Consider the following 17894-nt stretch of genomic DNA (forward strand, 5'->3'; position numbering starts at 1 on the left):
ACGTTCTTCTTCTTCTTGACTACTATTGTATAACCAAGGGTATATGAATCTTTGTTAAGAGTTGAAGAGTCAAGATTATTTTGTCAGTGAGAACATGCTTTAGTCAGGGGCTGAAGATCAGGAAAACAAAAGTTGAAACAAATTCAAATCTGCACACATCCATGCTTTAGCACAATATTAGAGTTTGCAATATCCATAGCAAAGGATGTTTAATCCAATATGGATTACACTGACCGAGTGTGATGGAAGAAAGGAAGGATAGTGACTTTTGTTCATCCCTTGTAGAGTATCTCATTATGTTGTGGCTGTGGTTTTGGTGATCTGCTCTGACTCTGTCTCTGCGTGTTTTCCAGGGCTGGAACGCAGCAGGGGCGGGGCTGATCTTCTTTGGGGTTGAGCAGCTACCTGACACACCTGTCACTAATTTCCTCATTAGGACTCTCCTTCTTATTCACGCTTCTCCCATACTCTGGTGCCAGATGATCCTCTTGCTCATGGTTGTGTATCTCACCTCAGAGTTGATCTCCAAGTTCCTGCCTCATGTTCTCCAGCCGCCTTGCTGTCGTGCAGTGCTGTCGTTATTCTGTGAGTTTGCTTTACCTGCCTGTGAGCCTTACCCTTTGACGGAGATTTTTGTTCTTAAGTGTCTGTCGAGTTGTTCTCCAGCGCTTGTTTGCCTTTTGTTTGCCTGCCTTTTGTGTGCCTTTTTCCCCCAGCTGAGGTTTTGTTGTCTTACCTGTGACTGTTGAGTTCTCTCCAGCACCTGTTTTTGAGTCCAGCCTGTGTGTTTTTCCCTGAGTGGAGATTTTGGTTTCCTTGACGGTGTCTGTTGAGTTTCCCTCCAGCACCTGTTTCCTTTTTTGCCTGTGTGCTTTCCCTTAACAGAGTTTTGTGTTTTCTTTATTAGAAGCTGTCATGTCCTCCAGCAGAGACTTCGTTCTTCTTTCCAGTTTTTCTGTCACCTGATTTGATTATTCTTTTCTGTTGCTACTTTTTTCAATAAACTGTGAAATCTGCATCTCTGCATTTGAGTCCTGCTTACCAGCATATGTCACACATTATGCAATATAAGGTACATTAGACTGGTAGATGCATGAGCCCCCAAATGACTGTTCACCTTAAGTTCACCACTGGCCAGGGGTATGATAAAATAATTACATGAGTTGTATTTTTTCATCGTGGTTTGTTATTTTATCCGTCTGTTTTGCACTACTGTCATGAGAAACCAAAAAGGCTCATAGCCCATACATAACCCTAATGGCACCCAACCATGGTTGCCCAATTCTAACCCATGCCTACTTAGCCCAAAGATAGCCCATATGGGATCCAGACATGGGTAACCAGTTCCAGCCCATGCCCACTTAGCCCATACAAAGCTCTTTTCGGACCCAGATGTGGTTGACCAGTTCTAACCCATGCCCACTGAGCCCACACATAACCCATACGGCACCCAGATATGGTTGACCAGTTCAAACCCATGCCCACTTCACCCATACATAATCCTAATGGGACCCAACCATGGTTGCCCAGTTCTAACCCATAACCACTTAGCCCATAGATAGCCCATATGGGATCCAGACATGGGTGAACAGTTCCAGCCCATGCCCACTTAGCCCATATAAAACTCTTACCGGACCCAGATGTGGTTGACCAGTTCTAACCCATGCCCACTGAGCCCACACATAACCCATACGGCACCCAGATATGGTTGACCAGTGCAGTGCAGCGCACCCGCAGAGGAAGTGCTGCAGGGGGTGCGAAAGGAGGCGGAAGCAGGGAAAGTGCGGGGGTATCCAGTCTAGGCTAGCGGCGAATCCACACAAGTCGACTACACCATCTATCGTACTTGCCAATGTATGCTCCTTAAACAAACTGGATAATATTGTCGCTGTCCAATAAAAAGCACGTATCTCCAAAACTCGTTTTTTTCAGGAGCATGAAAAAAGTGTTTTACTCGTCAATTAACTTACAAATTAAACCCAAAACACAGTAATTATACACACTTAGGACTCGAAATGAAAACCTATAGTTACACGGTGATTGGCAACTCGTTTAGTATTTTAATCGGATTTACGTGCGTTGTTGTGAGTGACATTGGACATACGTGTTTTTTAAATAATGCGTTCCAATGATGTCCGGTCATTTACGAGCCTCGAGTCTCCCGTTCATGTCCCACTAAATCCGTAAACTATTGATAGCAGGCTATCCTACATTTCCACATAGCACATTACCCTAATCTAAGATTTTTTTTGGTATTTTGTGTTGAAATCAGATTAGTCCATAGAGGCAAAGAGTCATCTAATACTGTATTAACACACATGCATCAGTCTGACTCGGTTCAAGGAAATCACAGAGTTTATCGTCTATCGCTTCACTGCTGCTGACCCTCCTCTTTGCCTCAACTGCTCTACTGTATTTTACTTTTGCTATTGCACATAGCTCCTCTAATGTGAGAGACATGTCTAGCCTGAAAAGGAGAAAACAGTGCACATAACAGACACATCAGACGTCAATGAATACATCTCGGTCAGTAATCTAATGTAAACAACACTGTTTACAACAGTAATCTAACGTAAACAACACTGTTTACGTTAGATTACTAAACAGTAATCTAGAAAATCGTTGGAAACGAACCATCTGTTGGCGGGGGGCGTGGTTAATCACGCCTTCGCGAAGGTGTGAATAGCTCTAATTAGCACATGAATGCTACCGACATTGATCTACTCAGGCTGGCCTGCTAACTTCACAAACAACCATTGGATGATTCCACAGACATTTTAAAAGGAAACCATCATATGATTGGATAGCAACTCCAATCACATGAGTGAGTGATCATGTGATTGGATGACAACTCTGCTGCTATTGGTCATCTTACATATTAATTTAAATACTATATAATAAATTAATATATTAAAAATAATTATTATATTGTTATATTTATGTATATATAAAATATAAATGATATATATATTTTATTTGATTGATGATTCATTGATTTATTTGGCGATCCACCTTCTACACTACCACACAGTAGAACACAAAGAACACAGTTGACAGAAACATTTTGAAAAAAAGTCTTTAATGAAATCGTGACACACACATTAAAAAGGATCAACCAAGTAAAATCAGTGACTACTGGGGAAAAAAGCAAGGAAATGTGCAGAGGGGTTCACTGATAAGAGTGTCTGGGTTGGGCCATGCCGCTCGTCCATGGTGCATGAAAAAGAGTCTAAGGCCTCTGGAAATGCTTCTTTGCTGCCTCTGGGTCATACTGGTTTGGCGCATGTCGCTTTGAAGGGGACTCGATGCGAAGCCTCTTGCAGTGCACATACTTTGGGTCGCTCTCCAGCCGCTCTTGCAGTGTCTGGCAGAGTTTGGAGAGCTAGGACACTCCTTCTTGCTTCCAGCAGCTGTAAATACAGGTGTTAATATAATATTAATACTGCTAAAAAACAATAACACATGATAACATATGTGACCATGTTTGTCAAAAACAATGCAGCTAATAAATAAAATTCAGCCCATTTTTACATTGTTGTGAAAATAAAGCGGCATTCATGGGACTCTTACCCGCTCTTACCCGCTTCCTTCCTATATATATATATATATATATATATATATATATATATATATATATATATATATATATATATATATATATATATATATATATATGTGGGCAGCGACAGTGACACCTGAAGGGGTGTGATTGGGAGGAACGGCCTCCCCGATCTGAACCCGAGTGGTGTTCTGTTATTGGATTTCTGTGCTAGTCACAGTTTCTCCATAATGAACACCATGTTCAAGCATAAGGGTGTCCATCAGTGCACGTGGCACCAGGACACCCTAGGCCGGAGGTCAATGATCGACTTTGTAGTCGTATCATCTGACCTTCGGCGGTATGTCTTGGACACTCGGGTAAAGAGAGGGGCTGAGCTGTCAACTGATCACCACCTGGTGGCGAGTTGGATTCGCTGGCAGGGGAAGAAGCGGGACAGACTTGGCAGACCCAAACGTACTGTGAGGGTCTGTTGGGAACGTCTGGCAGAACCCACTGTCAGGGAAGTTTCAACTCCCACCTACGGGAGAGCTTCAACCAGATCCCGAGGGAGGTTGGAGACATTGAGTCCGAATGGACCATGTTCTCCACTTCCATTGTTGATGCAGCCGTCCGTAGCTGTGGCCGTAAAGTCGGCGGTGCCTGTCGTGGCGGCAACCCCCGAACCCGGTGGTGGACACCGGAAGTAAGGGATGCCATCAAGCTGAAGAAGGAGTCCTATCGGGCCTGGTTGGCTCATAGGACTCCTGAGGCAGCTGATGGGTACCAGCAGGCCAAGCGTGCGGCAGCTCGGGCAAAAACTCGGGTCTGGGAGGAGTTCGGGGAGGCCATGGAGGAGGACTACCGGTTGGCCTCAAGGAAATTCTGGCAAACCATTCGGCGCCTCAGGAGGGGGAAGCAGCTTTCTGTCAACACTGTTTACAGTGGAGGTGGGGAGCTGTTGACCTCGACTGGGGATATTGTCCGGTGGTGGAAGGAATACTTCGAGGATCTCCTCAATCCCACGGTCATGTCTTCCGTAGAGGAAGCAGAGACTGGGGACTTGGAGGTCGATTCATTCATCACCGGGGCTGAAGTCACTGAGGCAGTTCGCAAGCTCCTCGGTGGCAAAGCGCCGGGGGTGGATGAGATCTGCCCTGAGTACCTCAAGTCTCTGGATGTTGTAGGACTGTCTTGGTTGACACGCCTCTGCAACATCGCGTGGCAGACGGGGACAGTGCCTCTGGACTGGCAGACTGGGGTGGTGGTCCCTCTTTTTAAAAAGGGGGACCGGAGGGTGTGTTCCAACTATTGGGGGATCACACTCCTCAGCCTCCCTGGGAAAGTCTATTCCAGGGTACTGGAAAGGAGAATCCGGCCGATAGTCGAACCCCGGATTCAAGAGGAACAATGCGGTTTTCGTCCTGGCCGTGGAACACTGGACCAGCTCTATACCCTCCACAGGGTGCTTGAGGGTTCATGGGAGTTTGCCCAACCAGTCCACATGTGCTTCGTGGACTTGGAGAAGGCATTCGACCGTGTCCCTCGCGTCATTCTGTGGGAGGTGCTCCGGGAGTATGGGGTTGGAGGCCCTCTGTTGAGGGCTGTACAGTCCCTGTACAACCGGACCAGGAGCTTGGTCCGCATTGCCAGCAGTAAGTCGGACCTGTTCCCGGTGCATGTTGGACTCCGGCAGGGCTGCCCTTTGTCACCGGTTCTGTTCATCATTTTTATGGACAGGATTTCTAGGCGCAGCCAGGGGCCGGAGGGAGTCTCTGCTTTTCGCGGATGATGTTGTCTTGTTGGCTACCTCGAGTCAGCACCTCTAAGTCCGAGGCCATGGTTCTCGACCGGAAAAAGGTGGCTTGCTCCCTTCAGGTTGGGGGAGAGTTCCTGCCTCAAGTGGAGGAGTTTAAGTATCTTGGGATCCTGTTCACGAGTGAGGGAAGGATGGAACGTGAGATTGACAGGCGGATTGGTGCAGCGGCTGCAGTAATGCGGTCGCTGTATCGGTCTGTCGTGGTAAAGAAGGAGCTGAGCCGAAAGGCAAAGCTCTCGATTTACTGGTCAATCTACGTTCCTACCCTCACCTATGGTCATGAACTTTGGGTCATGACTGTAAGAACGAGGTCCCGGATACAAGCGGCTGAAATGAGTTTCCTCCGCAGGGTGGCGGGGCGCTCCCTTAGAGATAGGGTGAGGAGCTCTGTCACCCGGGAGGAGCTCGGAGTAGAGTCGCTACTCCTCTGCATCGAGAGGAGTCAGCTGAGGTGGCCCGGGCATCTCTATCGGATTCCCCCTGGACGCCTAGGGAGGTGTTCCAGGCATGTCCCACTGGGAGGAGGCCCCGGGGAAGACCCAGGACATGCTGGGGTGACTATGTCACTCGGCTGGCCTGGGAACGCCTCGGGATCCCCCTGGAAGAGCTGGAGGAAGTGTCCAGGGAGAGGGAAGTCTGGGCGTCCCTGCTCAGACTGCTCCCCCCGCAACCCGGCCCTGGATAAGCGACAATGGATGGATGGATGGATTCATGAGATTAATCACGATTAAATATTTTAATCGATTGACAGCACTAATATATATATACATATACATATACACACACACACACACACATATATATATGAGACCCAGTAATGAGTGATGGGAACGGATATTACTTTTTTTACTTTTTTTACTTTTTTTGTGGGTCTTTTATTCCCCGACTGTCCTAAATAAAGAACAGCGTTAACTCTGCAATTTTTAGAGTTCAAGATAAATTTACAGTGATAACAAAACACAATACACACTTTCCCTAATGAAAACTCAACTCAATGAACTCATGCCCTTAAATTTGTCACCCTAAGACAACAGTAGTGGCTGATTTCTATGTAAAAACAAATAGAAAAACAACACACATAAACAGGTATTAAACCAAACAACCTGCAAAGTTATCTTGCAGTAAAACACATCAATTCACCAGTAAATGTACAATAGTTCAAAATACATTTTTACAGGAATAAATTGGTGAACTCACTCTCGTGCGCAGCCTGCCTGCTGAAACGTACACACATGGAATCCAACACTGACTTCTATCTCCCCTCTAGATTAAGCAGAATCACACAAAATAGAGTTTATCGAATTGTCAGCATACCCGACTGTGATATGATTAAATTCTTCTGTGTATTTCATGTTACCGTCACTTACGCTGCCCTGCTGTTCAGTGTTGCTCTCAGCGTGGTAGGGATATCGCGTCTACCACGTTTCATCAATCTGCATTAATCGGCGCACATACAAATTCATCACTCAGTTAGCTTAGTTGTACTCTTAACTACTAAAATTGATCACCATTCCTTGTAACTTACCACGTCTATAGGGATATTTTTCCAACAGATTGGCCAAAGTACACACCTCAACACAAGTTTTTCACTCCGTCGCTGACACTTCCAGGTTTTTTTTTTTTTTTTTTTTTTTTTTAAATATCGTGGGAGCTACACACTCTCACGTGAATTGCTGATTAGCTGATCTTAAAGTGACAGCGTAACCTCGACAAGAGACAGCCATTACAGTGCTAATTCTACAAGTAAATTAAATTGGATCACCTAGTTCACCTGGCGCTATATATATATACATATATATATATATATATATATATATATATATATACATATATATATATATATATGGGGTATTAGGGGTGGGACTTTAACGCGTTAATTATGATTAATTAATCACAAAAAAAATGCGTCAAAAAATTTACGCATTTAATCGCAGTTTGCACTCCAGACAACACGGAACGTTTGTAAGTGCACGAGTTCCTGGTCCACTGATCACACTGATGCACAAGATGCGTCAGAGCTAGGAGGCCAATAACAACTAACATGGAGGAATCCGATGAGAGTACATTGCTTGGACTAATGGAGCGCAAGTTTCATTTTAAAAAACTGTCTGATGGAGGCCTTGATAAGAGCGTGGTTTTGTGCAAATTGTGCAAAAAAGAATTTGCCTACCACCAAAGCACATCAAGCCTACGGTACCACCTGAATGCAAAGCATGTTGCAGAGAGCACAGAAACCGCTGGAGCTGTTAGTGCTAGCAGTCCTGGTCCGAGTACGAGCAAGTGGTGCTGGCAACCCACACTGGAGCAAATGACTGGACTCAGGGCCAAAATTAGTAAGTCGACATCTGACAAACTCACAAATTCACTGGCAAAATGGATTGCTCTGGACTGTAGACCACTTTTGGTGGTAGAAGATAAGGGGTTAGAAAATGTGCTACAGATAGCAACGTCTGATCAAACTTTTCAGCTGCCGTGCTGAAAGACGACTTCAAGCAAAATCCAGCAGCTTTATGACACCGAAAAGCAAGCAAAACTAGATGCACTGCAGAAAGCCGAATTTGTGGCTCTGACTGGGGATCATTGGACCTCCATAAGCAACTCTAATTACGTCGGTGTCACTGCACACATTGCTAATGTCACAGACGGAGAATGGCATCTTCAATCTTTTGCCCTGACTGTGCAGAAGACAAACACCAGACACTATACTGAAAACTGCGCTGAGCAGTTTGTCTCTGTGGCAGAGGCCTGGGAAATTCAACAAAAGGTCACCACAATTGGAACAGACAGTGCAAGAACCATGATGGCTGCAGCAAGACACCTCCTATTCCAACACATGCCTTGTGTTGCTCACATCTTGCAAAGAACCATCACTGTTAGCCTTGTTGACAGTGGGTTTACTGATGCTTTGGCAAAATGTCCCAAGATAGTGGGTCACTTTAAACACAGCCCTGCCAATACAGCGGAACTACACCAGGAAAAAACAAAACTTGGGCAAGAAAAAGAGCCACTCATACAGGACGTATCCACAAGGTGGAATTCAACGCTGGATATGATCTCTCGACTCCTAAAGAACCAAGAGGCTGTAAACGCTGCTTTAGGCAGACAGAAGCACAAGCTTGTCATGTTGACTGTAGCAGAGCTGGTGAAACTGCAAAAGCTGGTGACCGTCCTTGAACCATGCAGGCAAACAAAACTATTTTATTAATGTGATTTATCATTACTGTTCCTTTGAAAAGCTCTTGTAGTTGACAGTTAATTAGTAGAATAATAATAATAATAATCAATTTCCTCAACTGTCTGTGTCCACTGCAGATTTGTGACTGAGCTCCTTGGAGGTGAGACCTATGTCTCATGTTCAGTGGTTTTACCTGCTCTCTGCCACCTGCATCACACCATGGAGGTCTCTGATGAGGACATAGTCTACATGGTGAAATTCAAGACTGCCTTCGTGAAGGACCTATCCCAGTGCATAGCTACACTCAACCATGAATGGCTGAGGATGGCTACTGTTCTTGACCCACACTTTAAGGATTTAAAGTGTCTAGGAAGGGGTGAGCGAGAAGAGGTTTGGACCAGCCTTGAGGCCCTGCTGCAGGAACAGTCTAAGAGAGATGCTCCAGACCCCACACAGGAGCCAGGAAAGAAGAGGAGTCTCCTTCTTTCTTCATTGTCTTCAGACTCTAAATCAGATGATGAAATGCAGTGTACCCGGGCCCTGAGCCTGTACAGAGCAGAGCCCCCCATCAGCGAGACAGACTGCTCACTGCAGTGGTGATCAAGTCGAGCAGGGGCCCACCCACAGCTGTCTGTCCTGGCCCGCAAGTATCTGACCAGCCCTGCCACTTCTGTCCTTTGTGAGAGGCTGTTCTCACTTGCAGGTCCACACTCGAAACTGAGGGAGAGCATCTCCGGTCTGCGGGCCAACTTCAGGGAGAAAGACAAAATCCTCCTGGATTTCTCCACTGTCCCCACGACCCAGGTGAAACATATCACCTACCTGAGGCGATCCGGTGCTAGTGATCGGAACATGGCGGCCACAAATAACACCACCCTGCCAAGGACGGGCTCGATCACCACCGGAACTCCGGCACCAGCACAGGCCGAGTCCCGCTGGCACCGAAAGGGAGCCAAGCCTAAGACATCGGCACCTTCCACTTCCTGCCCTTGTCCCGCCGCTCTCCAACTGTGTGCGGAACACAGCCCAGCCTCCACACTGGTCTTGGAGGCAGGCATCAATGACCTCAGAAATCATCAGTCGGAGGTCCTAAAAAAGGATTTTGTGTCGCTGATCGACCGCCTGCTGGACACTGGGAAGCAACTGATTATCTCCGGCCCGCTTCCCCAACCACGCAATGGTGACGTCATCACCAGCTGGCTTTGCCAGCTGCACCTGTGGCTGAAGGGTTACTGCCTGAGAAGAAACATCCTGTATGTGGACAATTTTATAGCATTTTTAAACAGGCCTTGCCTTTTTAAACGGGACAACCTACACCCCAACCAGGAGGGTTCACGGCTTTTATCAGTCAACATTGACCTCACTGTCCGGTCCTGCACTTCAGCCACCTCCTGACTAACAGGTATGACTCTTGCACACAAGCCCTCTGCTCCACACTCGCCCTCACCCTCACCCACTACATGTTTCACCCACACCATGCACACCTTCCCGTCATTAACCCCCTCTTCTCCATCGAAACCTCAGGACATTCACATCATTACATCAATCACTTCACACAGACATTCAAAGCCCAGGAATGTTTTTAGACCCAGCACTGTTTTTAACATTCCTTTAAAACACCATGATGAGCGCACGTTCAGCACAGCTATCAAATTGGCTGTGCTGAATGTGCGCTCTCTTTTAAACAAATCTTTTATCATAAATGACTTAATTTTAGACAAAAACCTAAATGGTATTCTCCTTACAGAGACATGGCTCGGTACTGATGCACCTGTTGTTCTCACTGAGGCTTCCCCACCAAATTTTTACTTTTTATTCTCTACTAGGAGGGGCAAAAAGGGAGACGGAACTGCATCTATTACAAGAACTACAATGTCTGCAAATGCAGTTCCTTCTAACAGTTTTACATCATTTGAGCACCATGCCTTTGTTTTTAGCAGTCCTCCTATTCTTTGTGTAACGGTCTACAGACCACCCCAGTATTCATCCTCTTTTATCAGCAAATTCTCTGAGTTCTTATCAGTCATTCACACCACCTACAACAGGATTTTAATAGCTGGTGATTTTAATCTACACATTGACAACAACTCGGACCCAGTATCCAGAGAATTATTAAACCTCTTAAACTGTATGGATTTTAAACAGCACGTTACACAGCCGACCCACAGTAGGGGGCACACCCTGGACCTGATCATAATTTATGGCCTGTCTGGGGGGGTGTCCTCTGTTGTGGATCTGCCGGTGTCCGATCACTTCTGTGTGTTTTTTAACATCACCAGTTTTAATCAGCGGGAGGCACCAGTGAGAACAGTGAGGAAACGCTACCTAACTCCTGAAGTGGCTGCAAATTTTATCCAGATTCTACAGAGCACTCCTGCAGAGATTTTACCAGCACAATGTGATTTTATCGTTGACAATTTTAACAGTAATCTGAAGTCAACGCTGGACGCAGTGGCTCCTCTTTTAACAAAAACAATTAAGAAAAAACCTACACCTCCGTGGAGAAATGAAGAAATTAAGCATCTGAAAAGAAACTGCAGGAGTGCTGAGAGGAAATGGAGAAAATCAAAACAGTCCACTATGAAATTTTCCGTCATCACCTCAAAACTTACAATAACACCATTAAACAGGCAAGAAATTCTCACTTCAAAAAGCTAATCTCTGCCCACAAAAATAATCCAAAATTTCTCTTCTCCACAATTGATCTTTTAATAAACAGTGATTTTAACAGATCTCATAAGACAAAAACAAATACCCTGTGTGAAGACTTTGCAGACCACTTCAGGTGCAAAATTGATAACATCAGATCCAGTCCTTTATCTCAACAGGTTTTAACTACCAATACGTCTGGATCACAGGTTTTACCTGAGGAAACACTGGAGAGTTTTGCCCTGGTTGATGCAAGGACACTTGGTCGAGTTTTCTCCCAGGTAAACCCCACAACCTGCCTTTTAGACCCAATTCCCACACCGATTTTTAAAAACGCTCTATGGGTTCTTTGAGGAACAGCTGTTATACATGGTGAATTGCTCTCCAACCTGTATCCAACTTACCTTTTTTAAGTAAAATTTTAGAAAAACTGGTTTTTAACCAAGTAAATGATTTTTTAAACAAAAAGAACATTTTAGAAAGGTATCAGTCTGGTTTTAGGATGAACCACAGTACCGAGACAGCCCTATTAAAGATTTTAAATGATATCAGATGTAACTTAGATAAACACAAGCTCACAGTCTTGGTACTACTGGATCTAACTGCTGCCTTCGATACAGTAGACCATCACATTTTATTAAATAGACTGAGGCACCTGGTCAGCCTCTCAGGTACTGCTTTTAACTGGTTCGTCTCATACCTCACTGACCGACACTTCTTTGTAAGTTGGGATGCATGTTCCTCAGGTGCCCATGAGATCAAGTGTGGAGTTCCCCAGGGGTCAATTTTAGGTCCAACTCTTTTTAATCTGTACATCCTACCCCTCAGGGACGTCATCAGGAGGCACGGCATCAGCTTCCATAGTTATGCCGATGATACGCAACTGTACATTGCCATGTCTCCTGATGACACAGGGCCAATTGATGCCCTTTTTAACTGCATTTTAGACATCAAGTCATGGATGGCAGAAAATTTCCTTCAGCTCAATCAGGACAAAACAGAGGTCTTAGTCACTGGTCCTGAAGGCCAGAGAGAGAAACTTTTACCAAAACTAAAAGATCTTAAACCAACACATTCTGTAAAAAGTCTGGGCGTGATTTTTGACTCTGAGCTTACTTTTATTCCACACATCAAAAACATAACAAAGATAGGTTTTTACCATCTTAAGAATATAAGATATAAGATATATAATATTAATAGTCCGCCCATTTCTCTCTCAGGCCAGCACGAAGGTGCTGATGCATGCTTTCATCTCTTGTCGCTTAGATTATTGTAATGCCCTGCTCTCTGGTCTTCCCAAAAAGAGTACCTCAAATTTTCAACTACTACAAAATTCAGCTGCACGAGTGCTGACGAGGACCAGAGGGCGGGAGCACATTACACCAGTTTTAAAATCGCTGCATTGGCTCCCCATGCGTTTCAGGATAGATTTTAAGGTTCTTTTATTAGTTTTCAAATGTCTTAATGGTCTCGGGCCTTCTTATTTTTCTGACCTTCTTATACCATATCAACCCTCGCAGACCCTGAGGTCCTCCGGCTCCGGCCTCTTAACCATACCAAAAGTAAGAACTAAAACACACGGGGAGGCGGCTTTTAGTCATTATGGCCCCTGACCGTGGAACAGCCTGCTGGAGAACCTCAGGGTCGCAGAGACTGTTGATGTTTTTAAAAAGAGGCTCAAGGCTCACTTTTTTAATCAGGCTTTCAATTGATATATTTGATTTATCTCATTCCTTTAATCAGGCTTCTTATCTTATCATATTTTAGCTGTATGTTTTAACGACATGTTTATTTACTATTTATTTCATTTATTCATTTTATTTATATTTTATCTATATTTTTCATTTATAGTTTATTTACTATTTATTTCCTTCACTCATCTTATTTCATTCAATGCTCATGTTTTATATGTTGTATTATTTTACCCTATTTTATTTACTTTACTTATCATCTTACGAACTTTTCTTCTTTTAAATGTGTATTTTTTAATTCCAGTGTTTCCTGAGAGATGTGATGATCTGTTGCAGGGGGTGCTGTCCTCAGGCCCTTTTGGCCCGGCTGGTCAGGCAACTCCCTACCTTGGTGTGCTCACAGTCCCTGATGTCTCTCGGTGTGGACGACCCCAAAGGTGGCGTTCTCCTCAATCATTAGTGCCCGCCATGTCTCGTTACCCCTGCTATTGTCTGCAGTAAGAATGTGTGTGTGTACGTGTGTGTGTGCGTGTGTGCGCGCGTGTGCATGTGTGTATGCATGTAGTTGAGGGTGGGTGTTTGTACATACGGAGGGTGGGAGGGATGGGTTTTTATTGTTGCTTTATTTTGATTTATATTGTTTTTTAACTCCTGCAAAGCACTTTGTGTAGCATTTTATTATGTATGAAAAGTGCTATATAAATAAAGTTTGATTTGATTTGATTTGAGTGCCATGCTTGATAATGTAAATAGTGGAACACAATGTTACATAAATGAAAAATTAGGTTTGCAGAACCTTTGTAAGAGACATTACTCATGCCTGCCTGTTTGCCAAACAACCACTAAACTTAGTGTGTTACTGCATGTCGAGTTTCTCTTGCTGTGACTCAGCTGTATTTCTGTATTGTGGGACACTGTAGAGCTTTAATTTCTGAAAGGTGGCACAACACATCCTTTGTTGTGCTATTGTGTTGGAAACGCATCTCGACCTGCAAAGACAGAAAAGACACTAAGCAATCTTTTGATCTATACACCACGGTCTTTACCGGAGCCTTTCTTACACAAGTGTTTTGTTAACCTCCAATTCCTGTAATTACTGTGGTCATTTTAATACTAATTAATCTTTGACTGATTTAGAGCAAAGTGATATTCTGTATTTCTTTTTATGTAGATGTCCCATAGGTGGCACATCTTTGAAACTGATGTGCATTTACCATTTCACAAGATTTTATGATGTAATGATACACTGTAGCAGATCAAATGCTGCTTCATAGTTCTTTCAGTGGTTAATTTTATGTTTTGTGAATAGTGTGAGTAGTGACAGCACAAGAAACGCTTGACTTGGCTGTGTTGAAAATCATAGGATATTTTACATATGTGCAAATCTAATACACATTTACAGATCTGAATTCATGTTTGCAGATTGCTGGAATGTACACAAATACAAATTGAGAATCAGTTTCAGATACAGTCTCCATAGAAAATCACCACACATCAATTTTCTCAGCTGGTAGCAACCCTGCCACTGCAGTTTAAAAGCCAGCCTGCTCTGGCTCTGTCTATGAGACAGATGGAGACTGTTCTCTGACTTGCACCCTTTTACCACGTGCATGCCAACCTCTTGAAATGGGATGGACTATGGATTATTTGCGCCTTCAGAGCAAGGCACGCTGTGTGGTGTACTTGGGAAATTCATGATGGAATCCTGGGAAAATTTAATGAATTTAACAGACTGCTAATTTAACATTTGGGCTAACAAGACAGTCTTCCTTTAGTAGACGCTACTACAAGAGTCAAGAATCAGGCTTTTGGGTGGAGAAAACTACGAGACCGGGTAAGCTTACTTGTAGCTAAAGACTTTTTGATTTACTTATGTAGAATCATTTCATAAATGCACAGTTTAAAATGAAAAGATTAATCTATCATTAGCTACTTTTTATTGTTTTTTTGTGTGCCTTTAGGCTACTAAAATGCATGTTTAACAGTGGGTGTATCATCTGGTTACCTTATAAAAATGAAACTGATTTCCATCAGTATCACTGTTTCCAAGAGCCGAGGCGACATTTTCAGAGGTCTTGTTTTCTCTGACCAGAGCAAAATGCAAAGACACTTTACTGTGATAGAACACAGAAAATCAGCAAATCCTCACAATAGAGAGGCAGCATCCAGATAATGATTGGTGTTTGTGCTGGACAAGTGACAATAAATTATTAGAATTGTTGTTGATTCATTTTCTGTCAGCTGACAAATCATTTTCGTTTCATATCAGATGATGTCGAACATTTTTACATGTGTTTTTATTTATCTTCTGTTACTTATGTAAGTGCTGATGTCTTACACACATGAAGATACTAACACTTAAATATTTTTTGAATAGTTGTGAGTCAGTGAATAGTCACTATAGCACACAAAAAAGTAAACACATGAAGTTCTTTATGAAACCATTATACTGTGAAGTTTTCAAAGTCATTGTTAACTTGTGTTTCAGCACCACATGCAGAAATCCATTCACCTGTTTTTTTTAACTTCAAGCTCTATTGGAAAAATGCTTGTCAGAAGGTTTAATGACAAGTTAATTTTGTTTTCTCTTTCTGTTTAAATACACTACAAACATGGTTAGAATTAGTTGGTGGCACGGTAGCATGGTGGAAACACTGTCACCTCACAGCTAGAAGGTCCTGGTTTGATTCCCGCTGTGGGCACTAGTGGTGTGTCCTCCACCATGCCTTCGGTGCCTGCTGCTCAAGGAAAAAGGGCCTTTCTGTGTGGAGTTTGCATATTCTCCCCGTGCTCACCTGGGGTATCCCAGTCACTAAAAACATGCAAGAAGATCACCATCTGACCAATGATGATGACAAAGGAAGTGGTCCCCCGGTGCTGGTCGGCTGGCAGCCCACCGCTCCTGGTCTGCACGGAGGAAGGACTGACCACTGACGGGTTAAAAGCGGAGAAAGAATTTCACATATGCATGGCGTGTGCAGTTTCCCCCCCAACTCTGCATGTTGTGTTCATTGTGACAAATAAAGGATGTTTCTTCCTCTTCTTTCTTCTTCTATTAGTCGTTTTTCCTGTATACACTGCAATTTCTAAACAAGCCTAACAAGCACAGTTATGTCTGTCTATCACCTGTGCAGGTCACAGGACTACAATGAATATTCAGTCTACCATCAACAAAGAAGTCTTCCTCCCTCGTAATGAGCGGATGCTGGTGGCAGTGGAGGTGCGGAGGAGGAAAAGGAAGAGGATGTCTTTCCTGCCTCCTGAAGCCTACACCACATTCATCTGTGTTTCAGGTAAAATTTTGTAAAACAGAATTCATGACAGACTGCTCACCTCTACTCCAAATGCATTCTACAGTATGTGTGCTACTTCTAATCATGTTTGTAATGTATTTAAACAGAAAGAGAAAACAAAATTAACTTGTCATTAAACCTTCTGACAAGCATTTTTCCAAATTTTCTTTTCAAACTTCAAATTGGCAGGAATGACTTAATGTTGCAGCTTGATTTATATCTGTTAGTGCATGCCTTCATTTACAACAGTAAAATATGTTCACTTATTATTCATCACTTTCTTGAAAAGGGAATTTGTAGAGTTCAAGGTTTATTTTTTCAAGGTTCATGGTTGATTTATTTTGTCATTATACAACACAGAGTTGTATAACAAAATGCAAGTTGTAGCCCATTTAAGCTGTACACAAAACAAAAAAGCTGCCCAGTTGCCAGGTGGTCCAACAGTGGATACTTGTGTATCGCTTGCCAGATGGTAGCTGGGCAAACAAGCTGTTGCTAGGGGGGTGGCTGTGGCTCAGGAGGTAGAGCAGTCATCTGCCAACCAGGAGATTGGTGGTTGGTGGTCCACATGCCGAAGTATCTTTGGGCAAGATACTGAACCCCAACAAACTGCCCCTGATTATGTGCCATCGGTCTGTAAATTACGTCACTTTGGATTAAAGCGTCTGCCAAATGACTAATTGTAATCGTAATTACAATTGCTAGGATTAGTATTGTCTTTGAGTATCCTTTGAGCTCTGCACAGACATCTCGCTTCTCTGTTAAAGCTGAAGTTAAGAGCTTGGCATGCAAATTTTGCTTTTTTAAAGTTTCGTTGAGAATTCCAATCATTTCTGAGCATTCTTAACCAGGATAGAGATGTGATATGACCAGTGGTGTAGTGGTGCCTAGTAGTGGGTATAGTCTTAATTTTTTTAAAAAGCGGATAAACAGCCTGTGTTATTAACCCTGACATGTAAAACCCCTTTCGCATATTTAGTTAACCCAAAAAAGTGCCAGTAGTATTTCCACAGTGTCACTTAACTTCTGCTGCTTGACTTCAAGGAGTAAGTTAGACTTAGACTTCTTTAATTTCCTTCAAACTTCACCACTTTGACAGTGGCATAAAAACACACAAAAACACACAAATATCACAGACAACACTATGTACAATAAATAGTTATCAATAGGAATATATAAGTAAAAACTATGAAATCAGTCCAGTTTGCTCCAGAGGAGTTAACGATCATTATGAAATTAACATTAGCCACAGAAGGGGTGCAGATTTTTATGATCAATACTGGCCCATAGACTATAGGGCAAGACAACTACATAATTATGCATTTTGAGTGAACTATTCCTTATTCCTTAGTCCATCCACACATGCCAATTGGACAGCTATTCTCTCACTTTGTTTGGGTCTCTTGGAGCAGCTGATCTGCAACAGATAGTGTAGACCAGAGTGTGCCACCATTATAAAGTTAACATTATTTGTCAAGCTGCAGTTTGCAAAAATTACTCATTCTTCACCTTAAACAAACAAACAAACAAACAAACAAACAAACAAACAAACAAACAAACAAACAAACAAACAAACAAACAAAAATTAGACTGAAAAATGTACAGGGCTATAAAGGCACATTCCTAACAGCTGACCACTATTTACAAAGATCAGACATATTCAGTACCTCTTTAGGTATATATAGCTAAATATCAAATATCATCATCATTCAAAGAATTCAACAATATA

The 17894-nt window shown here is 43.2% G+C and overlaps 1 protein-coding gene across 4 annotated transcripts in view; it reads left to right on the top strand.

Annotated features, from left to right (window-relative positions):
* The first annotated feature begins 14401 nt into the window (after window positions 1-14401).
* Window positions 14402-17894, top strand: part of stxbp6l (syntaxin binding protein 6 (amisyn), like) — a 31529-nt gene continuing 28036 nt past the window's right edge. For all 4 annotated transcript variants that reach the window (XR_011603323.1, XR_011603324.1, XM_070986877.1 and 1 more), the window contains exons 1-2: window positions 14402-14706; window positions 16007-16165. Coding sequence is in view for 2 of the 4 variants with exons in the window: in XM_070986877.1 (XP_070842978.1) it covers window positions 16021-16165 (145 nt within the window). In the remaining 2 variants the exon portion in view is untranslated. The remainder of the gene's footprint in view (window positions 14707-16006; window positions 16166-17894) is intronic.

Source organism: Chaetodon trifascialis, chromosome 19, assembly GCF_039877785.1.
Source record: "Chaetodon trifascialis isolate fChaTrf1 chromosome 19, fChaTrf1.hap1, whole genome shotgun sequence".
NCBI lineage: Eukaryota > Metazoa > Chordata > Actinopteri > Chaetodontiformes > Chaetodontidae > Chaetodon > Chaetodon trifascialis.